Source organism: Artemia franciscana, unplaced genomic scaffold, assembly GCF_032884065.1.
Source record: "Artemia franciscana unplaced genomic scaffold, ASM3288406v1 PGA_scaffold_75, whole genome shotgun sequence".
NCBI lineage: Eukaryota > Metazoa > Arthropoda > Branchiopoda > Anostraca > Artemiidae > Artemia > Artemia franciscana.
The window spans coordinates 432,910-454,635 of NW_027062711.1; the positions used below are offsets into that span (position 1 = coordinate 432,910).

The 21,726-nt window shown below is 33.1% G+C and overlaps 2 protein-coding genes across 2 annotated transcripts in view; both read left to right on the top strand.

Annotated features, from left to right (window-relative positions):
- Positions 1-8,694, top strand: part of LOC136042206 (uncharacterized) — a 33,591-nt gene extending 24,897 nt beyond the window's left edge. Inside the window, exons 3-6 of the mRNA XM_065727141.1 lie at positions 90-225; positions 6,541-6,642; positions 7,736-7,877; positions 8,672-8,694. Of these exons, the coding sequence (XP_065583213.1) occupies positions 90-225; positions 6,541-6,642; positions 7,736-7,877; positions 8,672-8,694 (403 nt within the window). The remainder of the gene's footprint in view (positions 1-89; positions 226-6,540; positions 6,643-7,735; positions 7,878-8,671) is intronic.
- Positions 8,695-10,447: 1,753 nt separating this feature from the next.
- The window catches only part of LOC136042214 (sphingomyelin phosphodiesterase-like), a 57,259-nt gene continuing 45,980 nt past the window's right edge, over positions 10,448-21,726 (top strand). The window contains exons 1-2 of the mRNA XM_065727151.1: positions 10,448-10,586; positions 13,022-13,249. The gene's annotated coding sequence lies outside the window, so the exon portion shown is untranslated. The remainder of the gene's footprint in view (positions 10,587-13,021; positions 13,250-21,726) is intronic.

The window sequence follows — 21,726 nt, forward strand, 5'->3', positions numbered from 1 at the left end:
TTTGCTCTCAAAGCCTCAAAATTTGTCATTCCTAACTTCATGTAGGACTAATAATTAGTTCTTCTTCAAATAAAGTTTGATTTTTATAGCAATCTTTTGGATCGTTTAAAATTCTCAAAAAGCCATGGCTATTCAAAACAAGAAATTAGCGATGGTGACAAAGGTATCCTTTACTGCACAGCCTGCAACACTGCTATTTCTCTATTTTTTAATAGTATGGAGAACGTAAGTGAACAATTATTTGAGCTTAAGACAGAGAGCAAAAAATACTCAAAAAATCTTTTTGGAGCAGAAAAATACTCTGAGTGACAAAATTTTCAAACATTGATTGAACTTTCAATGTTGCTGAAATATTGAGCATTGAATGGTGAACGTTCAAACTTGAATGATACAATTTATAAATATGTATTGACCCTTAGGTGTTATTGAAACGCTGAATACTGAAATTGATTGACCCAAGTCCAAATCGTTGCCAAAATGTTGAATTCTGGAAACTGAATGCTGAACGTTGAAACTTAAAATTTCGATTGCTAAAACAGATATATTCTGAATGAAGTTTCAATGTTGCTTAATCTCTAAATATTGAAAATTTGAAAAGTAAAGCTTAAAACGTTGAAACAGCTAGTCTAACTTACTTGAAACAAAATAAGTCAATTCCTTACCAAAAGATGGCCTGTTTTGTGTTGTTTTTTTTTAACTATTCTTCTTTCGAGCTTTGTCTTCTCTTGCACTAGGGCTAGGTAGTCCAGTTAATTTACGCAAGGGCCAAAGGATGAATATTTGTTATTCGGCTTTCTATGTATTGCTGAAAAGAAAATAATAAATTTAGATTAGCAAAGCTCAATAGAAAAGTAAATTCCAATTAGTTCCATGTACATGAAACTAATTTATTTATTTGTTTATTTATATATTATTTTTATTTATTTATTTATTATGTTTATTATTATATATTTATATATTATATATATATATATTATATTATACATATATTATATAATATGTTATATATATATTATATTTATTATTATATATTTATTTATTATATTATTATTACATATATCATACATTATTTTTATTTATTTATTTATTTATTTATTATTTAAGTTTTTAAAAGACTCTCATTTATTTTATAGTAAACTGTAGCAACGGATTTTCCATATGAAAAACAAAACTCATCAGCAGAAGAAAAGCTGTTAGTGGATTCCAGATCAATTGTTTGGTTTTTGGTTTTTTATTTTTACTTCTACCTTTTTTTTCTTATAAAAAATTAAGAGGTTCAGTTGGCAGTGTCTGCCTTGTATTAGCTGCTTCTGCATTGCTACTTCTGTGATTTTAACTATGATTGCGACTGCTGTGGCTACTTATGCTGCTACTAGTGAAAACAAACTTTCAACTTTGCTCGTTTATAACGTTAATAAATCTATAACTACTGAGACTTTCACGAATGACCATCAACATGTATCAAACTGTCAAAATAGATTTCATTAGTTCTTTTCGTTAATCTTTGATATTGTGATTGTTTTCTTTCTTTTCTTTCGTTGATGCGAATAAGAAGACAAAGGCAAAACTAAAAACTGTTTTCAGGAAAGCAGAAATGACGATCGGGCCTTTAGAAAGGAATAGTCGGCGTTATCATTACTACTGTTTATGGTGATTTTTGTTGGTTTTAATTTAATGTGATTAATTATTGTAATATCTGATCATTTTGGGCTTTGTTTACTTGTAGATTGTGATTGATGTTCAATTTTTACTCGGATTGCTGTATGACTTTAATTTTGTTAGTTTTAGGCTTAATACAGGTCTTTACTTTTCTTTGAGAGAATTTTTGTATAGAAAGATTTTGTTTAAAATAAATGCACAAAAAGAGGATGAGCTTTTGAAATGATACTAGGGGGCCAAGGAATAATACCACTACTGCTTACAACTCCCTATCCCACCAAACCACCAAAGACCAATGCAGTTGCACATATGTTACTTCCATTCCTCATATGTTCAAAGCTTGACTCTTTACTCCTCCCCCCCATAAAGTTCCAGTTACATTAAAGCCTTTTCTTTTGACCTCACCCACTCCATTTTTTGGACGTTTTGCGTTACATTCAGCCTCAGAAAAATGGTGAAGAAGCGTGATTTTTGGCAAACCATCATCTTTTATTTATTAAACCTGACCTTGATTTGATCTTTTGCTCATTATAGCCCTTGCAAGTGGGATTAAACTGCGTTTTTCATAGAGCTTATCGCTTGATGAATTTTTAGTCAAACAAAAACCAAAACTTGTTCGATCCTCTCAAAAACTTTTGGCATTTCTTGCTTACCTTTAATGAAAACTAATATTACATAGCTATATTTGACCAAAGTCACCAAATCTTCCAATATCTTCATTTGAGTTCACAGATTTATCTTTCCGTTCTTCTAACCTTTTCCAACCGTAGAAATTCTGCTTATTGCGGCGAAATTGTTCTTTTTGCATCTTCACTGCATCAACGATTTTTACAAACGTCATATTTATTGAACTTATTCACTTAGCCAATTTTCTTGTTTCCAGACATCATATTTTCCTCCCTTCCTCTGATCATCTCTTCCTATTTAAATCCACTTAGTCTTCTTAAGATTTGGCTTCACACTTATCTCTGTAGTCTAAATTCTCAAAATTAAAAAACAAGACAACATCTATCAAAGTTACATTAAAGTACACCATGCTTTAAAGCACAACGTTGTTAAAGCACAATATGCACTGACGTATCTTGGCGTATCGATTGGGTAAAATTTTCACGCCACTTGTCAACTTTTCCAGCCATAGAAATTCTGCTTCTTGGAGTGAAATTGTTTTTTTTACATCTTTGCAGCATCAACCATTTTTACAAACATCATATTTATTGAACTTATTCACTTAGCCAATGTTCTTGTTTCCAGACATCATCTCTTCCTTCCTTCTTCCTGATCATTTCTTCCTATTTTATTCCACTTAGTATTCTTAAGATTTGGCTTCATGCCTGTCTCTGCAGTCTAAAGTCTCAAAATTAAAAAAACTAAGAGAACATATATCAAAATCACATTAAAGCACATCATGCTTTAAAGCACAACATGCACTGACGTATCTTGGTGTACCGATTGGTTCAAATTTTCACGCCACGCGGCAACTTTTCCAGCCGTGGAAATTCTGCTTCTTGGAGCGAAATTGTTCTTTTTACATCTTCACTTCATCGACCATTTTTACAAAAATCATATTTATTGAACTTATTAATTTAGTCAAATTATCTTGTTTCCACATATCATCTCTTTTTCCTGATGCATTCCTATTTTAATCCCCTTACTCTTCTTAAGATTTGGCTTCATACCTGTCTCTGTAGTCAAAATTCTCAAAATAAAAAAATAAAAAATAAGATAACATCGATCAAAAATACACGTCCTAAGGGAGATTAGATAAAACCCTGCTTCCTAGACTTTTGTTTCCATTCCGAACCACCCACTGCTCACTTCCTACCTTACCAGCAACAATTTCCTTCTCGAACATAGTATTAATCTCTTTAACATACATATCTGTTATACAAATCAATAATAGGACTTTCAATAAAGTTTTTCTACGAGCTGAACCAAATTTTTTGTCGCGGATTATGTATTTCCATACTGAAACGGTTTGAGGATTCAGACACTTCTCAGTTATTATTTTAAGCGTGAAAATTTGACTAGAATTTGACTAAAATTAGACCTTTAGATAATGCTGATAATTCTTCTTCTTCGCCATAATTACTCGAGGACCTTCAATAAAGTTTTTCTACGAGCTGAACCAAATTTTTTGTCAAAGTCTATGTATTTCCGAACTGAAACGTTTCGTGGGTTCAGACACTTTTCAGTTATTATTCTAAGTATGAAAATTTGACTACTGCATCTTCTCACCTTTAGATGAAGCCCATTTTTAGACCTTTATGTAATGCTGATAATTCTTCTTCTTCGTCATAATTACTCGAGGACCTTCAATAAAGTTTTTCTATGAGCTGAACCAAAGTTTTTGTCGCAGTCTATGTATTTCCGAAATGAAATGTTTTGTGGGTTCAGACACTTCTCAGTTATTATTTTAAGTGTGAAAATTTGACTACTGCATCTTCTCACCTTTAGGTAAGCCAATTTTTAGACCTATAGGTAATGCTGATAATTCTTCTTCTTAGCCATAATTACTCGAGGACCTTCAATAAAGTTTTTTCTACGAGCTGAACCAAATTTCTTGTTGCAGTCTGTGTATTTCCGGGCTAAAGCGTTTTGAGGGTTCAGATACTACTCAGTTATTATTCTAAGTGTAAAAATTTGACTACTTCATGTTCTCACCTTTAGGAGAAGCCGATTTTTAGACCTTAAGGTAATGCTGATAATTTTTCTTCTTCGCCATGATTACTCGAGGATTAAGACCAGGAGACTTCAGCAACAAAAGATTCTTTGTATTAAATAGCTTATTTAAGGTATATGTCCCCTCTAAAGTAAGCGATTTTTGCGACAAAGCTGTGACTGTAACGAAGCTGCATTGAAAGGATAAGATGCTTCAATCATTTGATCCATTAGCCTCAAATCTATCCACTTACCGAGCAACAATTGTGATAATACTTATACTTTTCTTGGGGAATGATTTAAACCGGTTTTAAAGAAAATAGTAAAATTGTCCCTTTTTCGACTATTTTTAACCAATTTTCAATTCCTTTTCAAAAAGTCCGTGGTAACGAACTGTAAATAAGCAGTGATGCGGTTCAATAGTAACCGAAACTGTAAGAAATAGAGTATTGATAATAATAGACACAAAAAGAATCGAATTTTAATGCTTCTTCAAAATATAAAACAATTCATGAAGTTTAATGTTACCCATCGAAAGTTAGGAGCCTAAGAAAATTTGCTAAATTTTTAAAAAGGGGGAAAACGCCCCCTGAAAATCAAGTAATCCAAAAAAAATCACAAAATGAGATTCAAATATCAGGAATCCTGTAGAGGTTTCTAGCTCCTAAATAAAAAAATGTGGAATTTTGATTTTTTTTGCCAGAAGCAAGATCAAGGAGCCGTGTTTATTTTATTTTTTTTCGAGGGGTGACCTTATTGAGCCAGTTACCCTAGAAGATCGGGATAGGGCTCATTTGACCAAAAATCGAAAGTTTTAGTGCCCTTTTTAAGTGACCGAAAATATTGGAGGGCTGCCAGCCCCCTTCCAACCCCATTTTCTACCCAAAATTGTCCAACCAAAATTTTGAAATAGCCATCTTCTTTAACATGGTCTAAAATATAACAATTATGTCTTTGAGGATGCCTTGACCCTCTCCCACAGCCCCCGAGAGAAGGGTTGCAAGTTATGAATTTTGCCCAATGCTTACATACAGTAATGGCTATTTGGAAGTATAAAGGTATTTTCAGGAGGGGGGGGTATTTTGTCAGTACCTAGATCTTAACGCTTAAGTTCTTTTGAATTCGTAAAAAGCTTATTATTCTAATTAAATTGTCCTTGTGAATCAGGAACAAAAAGTCAAACTTTAACGTAAAGAACTAGGGCTGAGGAGGGGACCACCCCTTCATATACGCAGTAATTTAGTAATTTCGGTTCCTGTTGTTTTAATGTTGCTCCTTACTTTCAGTTGAATTTTTTTTTAATTTAATTAATTTAAAAAACCATGTACACCAAAATTCATAACTGTAATTCTGCAGATGGCTAGAACTGAATATAACTTGTGGTGTTAAATAAGAAATTCAGTCTTTCGCTGATGTAGTACAACATTAGGAGATCAGAAGTATAAGACACTAAAAATTGCATTATAGTGTCATAGGAATATACAATATAGTAATATTAATATAATATACAATAATATACAATAATATATACAATAATATACAATAATAATATACAATAATATAAATAATATACAGTAATATAATATACAATATATAATATTCCTATATAGTTTATAGGAATCTAAGCTTTATAGTGTCAACAAATTTCGTTTGTTTTTTAAAGTTTGCCAAAAATTCATAATCGACAGAATATTTATGCAAAACCAATTAACATAAACAAATAAAATTTTTAAAACGAATCTAAACATAAATCCAAATAACTAAGGAAACTTACATATTTAGGGATCATGTAAATGGGAATAATGGAATAATTTAAAATGAAAAGTTGAACTGAGAAGGCTATAACCTGAGAACAGTACTAAATTCCACTGTCATGTTGTTCTCCGTCTTATGGATCCTAATGGACAGATGGGGCTACTGTGGTTATTTAAAAAATTTACAAACCAAAATTATATTATAGCCTTTACGACATTTATTGCTTGATTTTTCTTTGAACTATTAGTCTTATTATTACAATATTTCATTTCCTCGTCTATTATTTTAATGCGTAGGTTTGTTCCTTATTTATTTGAACCTTTCATGTCACTTTGTTCGTCTGGCTAGTGATTCACATAATTTGTCTCATTAAGAGGGTTTCGCATAATGCCAATGACTTAGATATTGCTTGCAACTTTTAATTTGATCTCCCTTTTTAAACTTTAACTACTTTAACCTCTCTTTCAGAACGCCACCGAAGAACAAATTGTAGATGGGATTGTTGGAATTTGTCTTAATCTTAATATGTATTCTGAGAAAGTTTGTCGTGGTGTTGTAACGGAAGCAGTAGTAAGTTCAAAAACACTTACAATTTCGTTCTTGTACACAATTGAATTGTCAATTTTTTTTATCATGTCAGCGATTAATTACAGTATTCATTCAGAGTCCAAATTTTCTAAGTAAGAGACAGAACTATTAACAATAGTATTTAAAATTTCGAAGAGATAGAGTTAAAAATAAGCTTTATAATGGGACGGCAAGGAATTATGTTAAACCTTAAAGTAAATAAAATTATTCTCAACACTGAACTTTGTGCTAAAATTCAGGTTATGCTTTATGGAAAACAGTACCTATCTTTCAAGGTTGCACTTTTTATGACAATGTCGAGAAACTATTTTGATAAGTTCAAAGTTCAATCCATAATTCAAAGATCCCATTGTTGGATTCTTAGAAAATTATATCTTATACTTAGTGATATTTTAATGCTGATTTTACCTTGCATTTTCCAAAATTACTTTCTATATTTTCTGTGATAAATAAGGGATAGATGGTGAAGGTATGTAGTTATTATAATTTCTCTATTTCTCCAACTTTTATAAATTTTTTTTACATATATTTTCTCAAACATGTTTTCAGAATGCTCATACTCTTTTAAAATAACTAACTTCATTCTTCAGATATTTTAGTGGTTTTATCAATACCCTAACAGTAAAGACAATAATTACCTCCTTTGATTGAATGATTTGGATATAATTGATAGAAAAATTAAAGTGAAGGGTAATAGTGTTGGATTACCATAAACTGAAAATTGTAATTTTATAATGCTCTTAAAACCCATCCAAAAACCTTAGATTATTTTCCTTCATTTTTTAACTTTGGAAACGAATTCTCCCCCCCCCCCAGGCCAATCATATGTACGTGGCTCTAATGGGTTTATTAGTATACTTTGAAAAAAGAGATCTTAAATAAGGATTTTTCTGGTTTGAGCACTGACAGCAACCTAAAAGTAACACCTCATTTTTACTTGGATTTTTTTTTCACAAAAAAAAAAAAAAACAAGTAAAAAAACTATTGGTTTATATTTAAATAAAAGAAAAGTTATGCTAACTTTCATTTCTGTTTGGTTTAACAAAAGTTGTTAATTTCACTTTTCTTTTTACAGCCCGACTTCATACACATGTTTCAAAATATTAGGATTGACCGTGAAAATGTGTGTGCACTTTTCATGATAATTTCAAGAACTGGTTTCGTTAGGTTCAAGGTTACATATTTAAAAAAATATAGAAAAGATCCCGTAGCTGATTGTAAAGCTGATTTTACCCTTTTTTTTAAATTTCTTTCTATAATTTCCATGATAAATAAGGGACAGGTGGTGATGGCATGTAGTTATAAAAAAAAAAATCTATTTCCCCAATTTTATAAATTTTTGGTTCGCTTAACTTTTTTTTCTGACCAAAGTTTACTTAGATATTCTTTCAGTATACCTTTCGATATACCCTTTTAATATACCCTTAGATATTCTTTCGACATTTCTTCAATATACTAATACTCTTTCAAAATAACTTACTTCCTTTTCAAATATTTTAGTGATTTTCATTTCAATACACTAGCAGCAAATACGATGATTAACTTTTGGATAGAATGATATGGATAGAAAGAATAGAAAGACTTGAAGTAAAGGGTAATTTTGTTGGATTACGATAAATTGAAAAATATTATTGTATTACGCCCGAAAACCTCGTTTATTCAAAAATTTTAGCTCATTTTTCTTACTTTTAATCTTAGAAGTGACCCGTGACCCCCCCCCCTTCAGTCATTCAGATGAATGTAGATTTGATGCGCATATCAGTAGGCTTTAAAAAAAGGAATTTTAAATAAGGATTTCCTTTTCATTTCGTTTCCTTATTTCATCTTTTAAGCACTAAGAGGGAATTACAAGTTATAGCTCATTTGTACGTAGGATAGGCCTACGCTTTTTTTGTAACAAACGAAATTCCAAGTGAAACGGTTATTGCTTTATATATTTAAAAAAAAAATAGTTAAATTATGCTAAATTTCACTTCAGTTTAGTTCAATAAAAGCTGTTTCGTTTTTACAGCCCGACTTCATATACATGTATGAATTAAATAAAAAAAACTAATTTTTTTAGCTGAAAGTAAGGAGCGACATTAAAACTTAAAACGAACAGAAATTACTCCGTATATGAAATGAGTTCTCCCCTCCGCAATCCCTCGCTCTTCACGCTAAAGCTTTTAATTGTTTTAAAAAGTAGAATTGTGGCAAAGAGTCAAACTTTAGCGTAAACAGCGAGGGATTGCGGAGGGGACAACTCATTTCATATACGGAGTAATTTCTGTTCGTTTTAAGTTTTAATGTCGCTCCTTACTTTCAGCTAAAAAAAATTAGTTTTTTTTATTTAATTTCTGAACGTTTTTGAATTAATGCATGTTTGGTTTTGGCTCTCCGCACATAAATTATAAAAATGAAATTTGTATATTAATTCTTTTTTTGGCTAAATGGCTTTCTCTTAGTTTTGATCAGACGATTTTGAGAAATAAGGGGTGGAGAAGGAGGCCTAGTTGCCCTCCAATTTATCGGTTACTTAAAAAGGCAACTAGGACTTTTAATTTTTAACGAACGTTTTTATCAGTAAAAAATATACGTAACTTAAGAATTAACTTACGTAACAAACTTTCATAACCTTATATTTTTATCATGTATACGAGGGGGTTTGTACCCTCGTTAATACCTCGCTCTTTACACTAAATCGTAAGTTTTGTCCCAATTCTTTAAGAATGACCCCTGAATTAGAAGGGCCGTAGAATAAATAGTTGAAATTACTAAAAATACTTTAGCATAAAGAGCAAGGTATTTATCTCCTCTTACATACCTCGCTCTTTATGCTAAAGTATTTTTAGAACCCCTCATATGCGTAATAATCTCTGTTCTTTTTAAGCTTCAATGCTACTTCTTCCTTTCATTTGAAAAAACGTTTTCATGTTTATTTTTCATTGTTTTCTTATAGTAATGCTAGAGAATCCTGCGCCCTTATCATTGAATTTTTCTTCCCCCATGACAGATTCCTCGAAGGAAAGATCCTCCAACATAGCCCCCTCTCCTCAGCCCCACCCCCAAACAAAATAAAATCCCCCTGAAAACGTCTGTACACTTCCCAATAACCATTACTATATGTAAACACTGGTCAAAGTTTGTAACTTGCAGCCCCTCCCCCAGGGATTGTGGGGGAGTAGGTCACCCCCAAAGACATAGTTATTATGGTTTTCGACTATGCTGAACAAAATGGCTATCTCAAAATTCTGATCCGTTGACTTTGGGAAAAAAATTAGCGTGGGAGGGGGCCTAGATGCCCTCCAATTTTTTTGGTCACTTAAAAAGGGCACTAGAACTTTTCATTTCCGTTAGAATGAGCCCTCTTGCGACATTCTAGGACCACTTGGTCGATACGATGACCCCTGGGGAAAAGAAAAAAAAAAAAAACAAACAAATAAACACGCACCCGTGATTTGTCTTCTGGCAAAAAATACAAAATTCCACATTTTTGTAGATAGGAGCTTAAAACTTCTACAGTAGGGTTCTCTGATACGCTGAATCTGATGGTGTCATTTTCGTTAAGATCCTACGACTTTTAGGGGATATTTCCCCCTATTTTCCTAAATAAGGCAAATTTTCTCAGGCTCGTAACTTTTGATGGGTAAGACTAAACTTGATGAAACTTATATATTTAAAATCAGCATTAAAATGCGATTCTTTTGATGTAGCTATTGATATCAAAATTCAAATTTTTAGAGTTTTGGTTACTATTGAGCCGGGTCGCTCCTTACTACAGTTCGTTACCACGAACTGTTTGAAATGATAAATTTAACCGTGAAAATGTGTGCGGCCTTCTTTTGCAAGATGAATACTGCAATATTGGAGATATAACTAAGCTTGAATGGAGTTTGACTCCACCAGAAACACCAAAGCCACCGGTGGAAGTACTTCCTCCAAGACAGGTAATTAAATATACTGAGAACAAATTTTACTAATATAAATCCACTTATTCATTAAAAGACAGACTTTAAATAATTCATTAAGAGAACAACTAATTCATTAAAAGCGAGATATTCATTGCGATAATTCATAAAGAAAACAAATTTCACTAACAATAAATTCATTTTTGTAAAGTATGATGAGTAATTCATTAAAAACAAGATATTCATTGAAATAATTCTTTAATAGAACAAATAATTCATTAAAAGTGAGATATTCATTAAGATAATTCATTAAGAAAATAAGTTTTACTAATAATAAATCCATTTTTGGGAACTAAAGTGAGTTATTCACTAAAAGCGAAGAACTGAGAACAAATTTTACTAGTAATAAATACACTTTTGTGAAGCATAGTGAGTAATTCATTAAAAGCGAGATATTCATTAAGATAATTCATTAAGAGAACAAGTATTTCATGAAAAGCAAGATATTCATTAAGACAATTCATTAAGAAAACAAATTTTACTAATAATAAACCCATTCTTGTAAAGCATGGTGAGTAGTTCATTAAAAGCGAGATATTCGTTAAAATAATTCATTAAGAGAACAAGTAATTCATTAAAAGCGAGATATTCATTAAGATAATTCATTAAGAAAACAAAGTTCACTAACAAAAAATCAATTTTCGGGAATCATAGTGAGTAACGCACTTAAAGGGACATATTCATTAAGATAATTAATTAAGAGAACAACTGTTTCATTAAAAGCGAGATATTCATTAGGATAACTCATTAAGAGAACAAGTATTTCATTAAAAGCTAGATATTCATTAAGATAATTCATTAAGAAAACAAATTATTTCACTAATAAATAAATTATTTCGTTGAAATAATTCATTAAGAGAACAAGTATTTCAATAATATAATATAAAACGCTCATAGAACTAATATGATGCGATAGGATCCCGAAGCAATATTGCAAGCAAGGGTTCTTATTTAATTAATTTGATATATTTTGCAAGTTTAGTAGCCTTACTGCAAGAAAGAAAAGCGATTTAAGGTAGATTAAATAAAAAAAACAAGTTTTTTTAAATGAAAGCAAGGAGCAACATTAAAACTTAAAACGAACAGAAATTACTCCGTATATGAAAGGGGCTTTTCCTCCTCAACGCCCCGCTCTTTACGCTAAAGTTCGACTCTTTCTCTTAACCCTTATTTTTGAAACAGTAAGAAACTTTAGCGTAAAAAGCGGGGCGTTGAGGAGGAAAAGCCAGTGAACAGTGAGGTAACAATCGTTTGGAATCACGATTTAAGAAGAGTTGTGTCTTTTCGCAGTTTTCTATTACCATTTTTGAGGGTATATGACTAGGTAATATAGCGAAGACTAAGAAAAAACACGATTTCAAATTCAAAGGCTCTATATTTAGGTACACAGATAAAATGAACATCAGTAGGGCTCCTTGAAAGTTGCCTAATTGGATAGATTCATTTGCGTATTAAGTATATTTAGAAAGGAAGAAAAATACAGAGAATTTTTTTTTTTTTTTTAAAGCCAAGGCAGAGGGTATTCAATGATGATTAATAATAGAATTAATGGAAACCTAAATCGTTAAGCATGGTTTTGAAACCTGGGTGTTTTGAAAATTTTAAAGAGATAAACTAGATGGCATCAAGAGGAATTGACTAATTGCAACTTTAGGTAATGTTTTCGGTGAAAGCTCTAAAATGTTGACAGTGATTCAATTCCCCTTTCTAAGTAGACCTATAAAAGAAATGTTAAAATGGCTATGTCGTGTTACCCTGATGAACGATGATGGCTTACAAAAACTCTCGCTTTAACAAATTTCAGTTTGGGCCAAATGAAAATTAGAATGTCGTCAAATAAGAATAAGAAGAAGTGTACGAAGAAGATAGATAGAGACGAAGCGGAAAGAATATTTAACTTTTATTTTTAAAGTTTGTAATATAAGCGCTTTGACATCAAAACTTAACTGACCTTCAAAACCAGATATAAAGTTAAACACTCGAAGAATGGATAGACGTCCTGAAAAATAGGCCTCTTCAAATTTTTGCCCCCCCCACTCTGAGCAAATATTGCGTAAGCAAAATAGTAGTAGTTTTTAATCCTTAATTTTGCAAAGATCAATTAGCATGTTTGCGGTTTATCCTAACCATTCAAAGAAAAGAACCCCATTTATAATGTATAAATCTGATTTTTTTTTTATATTGTGTCAAAAACATAAAATATACCTAATATTAAATACTATTATACCTAATACTATATATAATTATATATATAATATATATATATATATATATATATATATATATATATATATATATATATATATATATATATATATATATATATATATATATATATATATATATATATATTATTTTATTACTTTATATTGTTATAAGCATAGTAATTTCATTAATTAACTATTGGATTCCAGCCTGACGCACCAACACTCAAAGTTCTTCACATCTCGGATTTCCACTGGGATCCCGAATATCTATCAGGGTCAAATGCAGTTTGTGGAGATCCTCTTTGTTGTCGAGCAAGCTCTGGTGAGCCAGCTGATGAGTCTGCAGTTGCTGGATACTGGGGGGACTATAGAGATTGTGATCTACCGTTGTGGACATTACGTAATTCATTGGAGCATGTTGGAGCAACACACCCCGTAAGTTATACATTGCTATGGATTGGACTGTGTTTTCTGTACCAGTGTCTATTTCTAAATACATCAAAATTAAAACATATCTTGGCACCTAGACCCATATTAGATCGAATCAGAACCGACAAACGAATTTCCTCGATCTGTTTTTTTTTTTTTTTTGCTTCAAAATTATTAAGCTTTAAAAATTTTCATCAGTGGAAAATTTTCGTCAGTGCTGCCGGTTTGAACAGTAAAAATCCATACGTGAAACTAATTATTTAATCTGAGGACTCTAGGACTCTGCTTATGCTTAAAAACAACTACATCTTCAAGAAAGCAACACTTATTTCAGCTGTTTGGTGCCATATTTTGTTAGTTCCTTTTTACAGATTCCTCCCTCACGTTTCTTCTTTTTATGTTTGGCACCCTCTGCTACTAAAAGCTATGCAAGGAGGTCTTTTTTTAATAAAAACTAAACTGCAAATTTATCGAATTTTGTAAGACATGTGCCTGTGTAAGTCTCGACAAGACCAACTCAACCAATCAGATTTTATTTTCACAGTCCTTGGTACTTTAAGAACATGCAATAGGATGGAGTAAGATTTATAGAGGATTTATAGAATTATATAGAGAATTTATAGAATTACAGATTAAAAAAATTATAGAGTATTTATATGGAGTATAATTTATAAAGGATTTATTTACAGAGGATTATAAATTTATAGAGGATAATTTATATTGTATTTTAATGTTATCTTGATTTCTTTTCTGATGCTGGGCTGTAAGTATTCCATCAGTTGCAAGGGATGTGGAATTTTGCATTTTTTGCACAACAAAAGTTGAAGGGTTGAGGAAGTGACGGACGCCCTCACCTATAGAATAATTTCTGTTCGTTTTAAATCTTGATGTTGCTCCTTACTTTCAGTTGAAATAAGGCTTATGAAATACAGAATACTTACATTTGAAAAAAATCTAATGTTGAATGGAATTATAATAATTAAGATTTCCGTATGATTCCCAGGTAAATTTTGGACTGGTTAAGAACCAGGTTGAAATGAAGGAAATTTGGATGACGAGGCTATTTTTTCCCTGAATAATGGGCTGTCGAGACGTATGGGAAAACCGATGAGAAAAACCAATTGGTACAAGGGCAAAAGTATTCAAACGACAGGTGCAATTTTTTTCTGAAAAGCACAGATACATTCACTTTTACAGGCCAAGTCTCAGAGCCAAGTGTATTTCTTTTTTTTCAAAAAAGCACAGATACATTCACTTTTACAGGCCAAGTCTCAAAACCAAGAGTATTTCTTTTTTTTCTAATTTTGTTTTCTAAAAAAGCACAGATACATTCACTTTTACAGGCCAAGTCTCAGAGCCAAGTGTATTTCTTTTTTTTCTTTTTTTTTCTAATTTTGTTTTCTAAAAAAGCAAAGATACATTCACTTTTACAGGCCAAGTCTCAAAGCCAAGTGTATTTCTTTTTTTTCTAATTTTGTTTTCTAACAAAACACAGATACATTCACTTTTACAGGCCAAGTAATTATAAAAAATTATAAAAATTATAATAATTATAAAAATTATAAAAAATTCCTAGTCTCAAAACTGATCGGTACCATGGGAACAACCTTTCAATTTTTCGACGGTATCCATCGGTTTTGACTGTTGACACGCGTCTGAATTGGCTATAAAAAAACACCGAAGAAAAACAAAGAAATATAAAAGCGCCGCTAAGTCAGTTCAAACACACACAACTTAGAAACAACAGGGAAATTGTTTCCAAGACAGTGAAATTCAATTCAGTGGATATTTTGGCTCAGGTATATTCCAGATATATCCAAAGGTCGTCTTCAGCACAACACCAGGGAAAAAATATATATGTGAATATATAAATTTTCAGTTTTTTAGTTTTAAATTTCACGTTTTTATGTGAGTTTTTATATAGATATTTTTGCTGGTGTTGTGCTGAAAAAGGTCCTTCGACATAGGGCCGAAATATCCACTGAATGGAATTTCGCTGTCTTGGAAAAAATTCCCTATTGTTTCTAACTTGTGTTAAGACAGTTTAATAATTTTCATAATTATATTTCTGGATATGCGATCGTGGTAAGGAAGAGCAAAATTTACCTGAGCCATTTTCATGAAGTCATATGATCAAATATTTTTGGAAAGATAATTTCATTGACTTGACTATGTTTTTCATGTTTATACAAGCTGAGATTCACGCTAAGACCTGGTAGTTTTTTTCATGACTTGACAGGGTCTTGTTTGTTTTATTTTTTCATGATAAATTGATAGAAACTACCTCCCTCAGTCAGAATAAGTATGAGATATTACTCTTAGTTTTGCCCGAAAAGGATTCACTGGCATTAGAAATCAAAACGACAGAATATTTTCTGTTGAAATAGGTGTGGAGGATGCCCCTGACAATACCAATGCTCGGACACTGGCAGTTACAGAAACAGTTAAATCCATGGAAACAAGTGTTAAGGATATGTGTTTCTGTCTCTTTTGGTAGGACTCTAGATTCTCTTTGTGTGTCAAAGGACTCTTTCTCAACCCTCTCTAAAAGCAAATGATGAAAGTGTATTGCCTAAAAATACATTTTTTTTTTGTCTCCCTCATCTCTATTTGAGTGGAAAAGAAAACTGATATCTCAGTTTTCAAACAGTTCGTGGTGACGAGCTGTAGTAAGGAGCGATCCGGCTCAATAGTAAAGGAAACTCTAAAAATCGGAATTTTGATGCTAAAAGATACATCAAAAGAATCGGATTTTCATGCTGATTTTAAATATATTAAATAAAAAAAAACTAGTTTTTTTAACTGAAAGTAAGGAGCGACATTAAAACTTAAAACGAACAGAAATTACTCCGTATATGAAATGGGTTGTCCCCTCCGCAGTCCCTCGCTCTTTACGCTAAAGTTTTTAATTGTTTTAAAAAGTAGAATTGTGGCAAAGAGTCAAACTTTAGCGTAAAGAGCAAGGGACTGCGGAGGGGACAACCCATTTCATATACGGAGTAATTTCTGTTCGTTTTAAGTTTTAATGTCGCTCCTTACTTTCAGTTAAAAAAACTAGTTTTTTTTTATTTAATTTCTGAACGTTTTTGAATTAATGCATGTTTGATTTTGGCTCTCCGCACATAAATTATTGAAATGAAATTAGTATATTAATTTTTTTTGGCTAAAACGTCTGTACACTTCCCAATAACCATTACTATATGTAAACACTGGTCAAAGTTTGTAACTTGCAGCCCCTCCCCCAGGAATTGTGGGGGAGTAAGTCATTCCCAAAGACATAGTTATTATGGTTTTCGACTATGCGGAACAAAATGGCTATCTTAAAATTTTAATCTGTTGACTTTTGGAAAAAAATTAGCGTGGGAGGGGGCCTATTTGCCCTCCAATTTTTTTATCACTTAAAAGGGCACTAGAACTTTTCATTTCCGTAAGAATGAGCCCTCTTGCGACACTCTAAGACCACCTGGTCGATACGATGACCCCTGGGGAAAAGAAAAAAACAACAACAAACAAACAAATAAACACGCACCCGTGATTTGTCTTCTGGCAAAAAATATGAAATTCCACATTTTTTTAGATAGGAGCTTGAAATTTTTGCTATAGAGTTCACTGATATGCCGAATGCGATAGTGTGATTTTCGTTAAGATTCTATGACTTTTAGGGGATGTTTCCTCCTTTTTTCCAAAATAGAGCAAATTTTCTCAGGCTCGTAACTTTTGATGACAAAGACTAAATTAATTGGAACTTATATATTTAGAATCAACGTGAAAATTCGATTCTTTTGATCTATCTTTTAGCATCAAAATTCCGTTTTTTAGAGTTCCGTTTACTATTGAGCCGGGTCGCCTCTTACTATAGTTCTTTACCACGAACTGTTTGAAAAGAAAATAATTCAGTATTTCGGGGCTTCTGACATTATTACTCCTTTGCGGAAGTTAGGCTCAAAATTGAAAAATGATTATATTTTTTCTCTGGGCCCCTTCCACCTCTTAGTTCGTTTATTTTCCCGTTAGTTTTCACCTGTTTTCGCTTTATAGTTGTGTTATCTCTTAGCAGTTCTTTCGTTAGTTGAGTTATGGTTGTGGTATATATGTTTTATCGCTCGTATAGTTGTGTTATTTTCAAATTATACTCCATAATAGAGAGCCTCCGAACACCCAGCATTGTATATTAAGCTCTGAATTTGACGTTTTTTTCTAACGTGACCAGATTCGTCCTGCGCCCTTTTCATTGAATTTTTTCCCCCATGGCATATTTCTCCAAGGAAAGATCCTCCCACATAGCCCCCTCCCTCAACCCTACCCCCAAAACCAAAAAAATCCCCCTGAAAACGTCTGTACACTTCCCAATAACCATTATTATATGTAAAAACTGGTTGAAGTTTGTAACTTGCAGCCCCTCCCCCAGGAACTGTGGGGGAGTAAGTCACCCCCAAATACATAGTTATTATGATTTTCGACTATGCTGAACAAAATGGCTATCTCAAAATTTTGATCCGTTGACTTTGGGAAAAAAATGAGCGTGGGAGGGGGCCTAGATGCCCTCCAATTTTTTTGGTCACTTAAAAAGGGCACTAGAACTTTTCATTTCCGTTAGAATGAGCCCTCTTGCGACATTCTAGGACCACTTGGTCGACACGATGACCCCTGGGGAAAAAAAAAAAAAAAAAAAAAAAACAAACAAACAAATAAACACGCACCCGTGATTTGTCTTCTGGCAAAAAATGCAAAATTCCACATTTTTGTAGATAGTAGCTTGAAACTTCTACAGTAGGGTTCTCTGATACGCTGAATCTGATGGTGTCATTTTCGTTAAGATCCTACGACTTTTAGGGGGTGTTACCCACTATTTTCCTAAACAAGGCAAATTTTCCCAGGCTCGTAACTTTTGATGGGTAAGACTAAACTTGATGAAACTTATATATTTAAAATCAGCATTAAAATGCGATTCTTTTGATGTAGCTATTGATATCAAAATTCAATTTTTTAGAGTTTTGGTTACTATTGAGCCGGATCGCTCCTTACTACAGTTCGTTACCACGAACTGTTTGATAAGTTTCATCAAATTTAGTATTCGTCATCAAAAGTTACGAGCCTGAGAATATTTACCTTATTTTGGAAAATAGGGGAAAACACCCACTAAAAGTCATAGAATCTTAACTTTAACAAATCACACCATCGCATTCAGCGTATCAGAGAACTCTATAGTAAAAATTTCAAGCTCCTATCTACAAAAATGTGGAATTTCGTATTTTTTGCCAGAAGACAGATCACGGGTGAGTGTTTATTTATTTTTTTTTCCAGGGGTCATCGTATCGACCAAGTGGTCCTAGAATGTCGCAAGAGGGCTCATTATAATGGAAATGAAAAGCTCTAGTGCCCTTTTTAAGTGACCTTCCATATGATTTCCATATGATTCCCATATGATCCCCAAATTTCCCCATATGATCCCCTTTCCAAGTGACTTCCATATGATTCCCAGGTAAATTTTGGACTGGTTAAGAACCAGGTTGAAATGAAGGAAATTTGGATGACGAGGCTATTTTTTCCCTGAATAATGGGCTGTCAAGACGTCCTAGAATGTCGCAAGAGGGCTCATTATAATGGAAATGAAAAGCTCTAGTGCCCTTTTTAAGTGACCTTCCATATGATTTCCATATGATTCCCATATGATCCCCATATTTCCCCATATGATCCCCTTTCCAAGTGATTTCCATATGATTCCCAGGTAAATTTTGGCCAAAAAAATTTTTTTTGACCAAAAAAATTAGAGGGCACCTAGGCCCCCTCCCATGCTCATTTTTTCCCAAAGTCAACGGATCAAAATTTTAAGATAGCCATTTTGTTCCGCATAGTCGAAAACCATAACAACTATGTCTTTAAGGATGACTTACTCCCCCACAGTCCCTGGAGGAAGGGCTGCAAGTTAAGGACCTTGACCAGTGTTTACTTACAGTAATGGTTATTGGGAAGTTTACAGACGTTTTCAGGGAGATTCTTTTGGTTTGGGTTTGGGTTGAGGAAGGGGGCTATGTGGGAGGATCTTTCCTTGGAGGAATATGTCATGGGGGAAGAGAAACTCAATGAAAAGGGCGGAGGATTTTCTAGCATTATTATAAAAAAAAACAATGAAAAAATAAACATGAAAATTTTTTTCAATTGAAAGTAAGGAGTAGCATTAAAACTTAAAACGAACGGAGATTATTAAGCATATGAGGGGTTCTAAAAATACTTTAGCATAAAGAGCGAGGTACTTAGGAGGAGATAAATACATCACTCTTTATGCTAAAGTATTTTTAGTAATTTCAACTACTTATTCTACGGTCTTTCTGATTCAGGGGCCATTCTTAAAGAATTGGGACAAAACTTAAGATTTAGTATAAAGAGCGAGGTACTAAAGAGGGGACAAACCCCCTCATATACATAATAAAAATATAAGAATATAAAAGCTTGTTACGTAAGTTAATTCTTAAGTTACATATATTATTTATTAATAAAAACGTTCGTTCAAAATCAAAAGTTCTAGTTGCCTTTTCAAGTAACCGGAAAATTGGAGGGCAACTACGCCTCCCTCCCCACCCCTTATTTCTCAAAATACTCTTATCGAAATTCAGAGAAATCCATTTAGCCAAAAAAAGAATTAGTATGCAAATTTTATTTTAATAATTTATGTGCGGAGAGCCAAAATCAAACATGCATTAATTCAAAAACCTTCAGAAATTAAATAAAAAAACTAGTTTTTTAACTGAAAGTAAGGAGTGACATTAAAACTTAAAACGAACAGAAATTACTCCATATATGAAATAAGTTTCCCCTCCGTAATCCCTCGCTCTTTACGCTAAAGTTTGACTCTTTGCCACAATTTTAATTTTTAAAACAATTAAAAACTTTAGCGCAAAGAGTGAGGGGTTGAGGAGGGGAAAACCCACTTCATATACGGAGTAATTCTGTTCGTCTTAAGTTTTAATGTCGCTCCTTTAAGTTAAAAAAAACTAGTTTTTTTTTTATTTAATAACCTTAAGAATTAGGGCTAAAACTGACCAACTAACATTAAGAATTTTCAACCCATCTTTGATCTTTAAGTCGGGCAGTTGTGCACTGTTTTGTCAGTGAGGGAATTCTATTTTTTTTTCTGTCTGTCTGTCCGCGTTAGAAATTTTTTACCGCGTCTAGGAAAAAATTTACCCCAAGGAAAGTAAAAAAAAATTCACACGTAACGGCAAATTTAGAAGGAATTTCTAAATTTTGAACACAAGAAAGTTTATGTTGTGCTTGTTTGATATGGAAAGGCAGTGTAATCGTCGTCGCTATTAAGACAGTTCAATAATTCTCATAATCAGATTTTTAGATTAACGATCGTGGTAAGGGAGAGGAAAATTTACCTGAGCCGTTTTCATGAAGCACATACAGCTTTTGCCAAATAGGTAACGACACATATAAAAAAGTACTTCATTAGCTGAAGCAGAAAAATATTAACACTGAGAGTAGGTAGTTGGACCTGTATGAAACTTTGGCAAACAAAAAGCCACAGAGTTCAGGAGCATTCCCATTCCACGCTTAACACAGGTCTTGAAAATCGGAAGACAAATTGACTTACTTGAGTTAAGTCCCATCCAGCCTTGGTGGTCGCCTCGGGGCCTCTCTCCTCACGAGCGAATGTATTGGTCACCTATACTTCTCTCTGTTTTGTGCCAATCTGAGAAGACCAGGGAGGTTGCAGTCGGAGAAGTTCTCCTTCCAGTGCTTTGGATGGCGACCGCGAGGGCGAGAACCGTGAATGCAACCTTCGAAAGCAATGTTCGTTAGTTGGTCGTTGCACATTTGCTAGACGTGGCCAAGCCACCTGAATTGTTGGACACGGACCCTGTTCAGAATGACAGTGTTGTACCGCAGTATTTTGAGTAGGTCGGAATTTGAGACTCGGTCTACGTATGTTATGCCAGCAATTCGACGCAGCAGCTTTGTCTCAAACGCGGCGAGTAGCCTCGAGTCATCTACTCTGACTGTCCATGTTTCACAATCGTAAATAACTATAGGAATAAGGATCAAGCAGAATAGTTTAAGATTTATCTTCAAGGAAATTCGATTTTGCTTCCATATTGGCATCAGACCTTTGAAGCTGGTACTACCCAGAGCTAGGCGTCTTTTGATATCCATTGAGTGATTGTTGTCACTCGTGATCTGGCTCCCCAGATATTTGAAGCTGTCTACCCGTTAAATTTCCACTCCATTAGGCTTTATTTTTGGTTGGAATGGGTTACTGAACCTTTACACACGCATGGCTTTCGTTTTATCCTTGTTGATTTTCATTCAAAGGGTTCCTGTAACTACTTCCAGGTTATATGCTTTGGTTTGGAGTTAAGCAACGGATCCAGTGAGCATGTCGATGTCGTCTGCGTATGCCAGGTTGTCAATTACAATCCCTCCTATCATTGCCCCATTGGTTTCTTTAATATGCCACATAAAACAATGGGGGAAGAGAT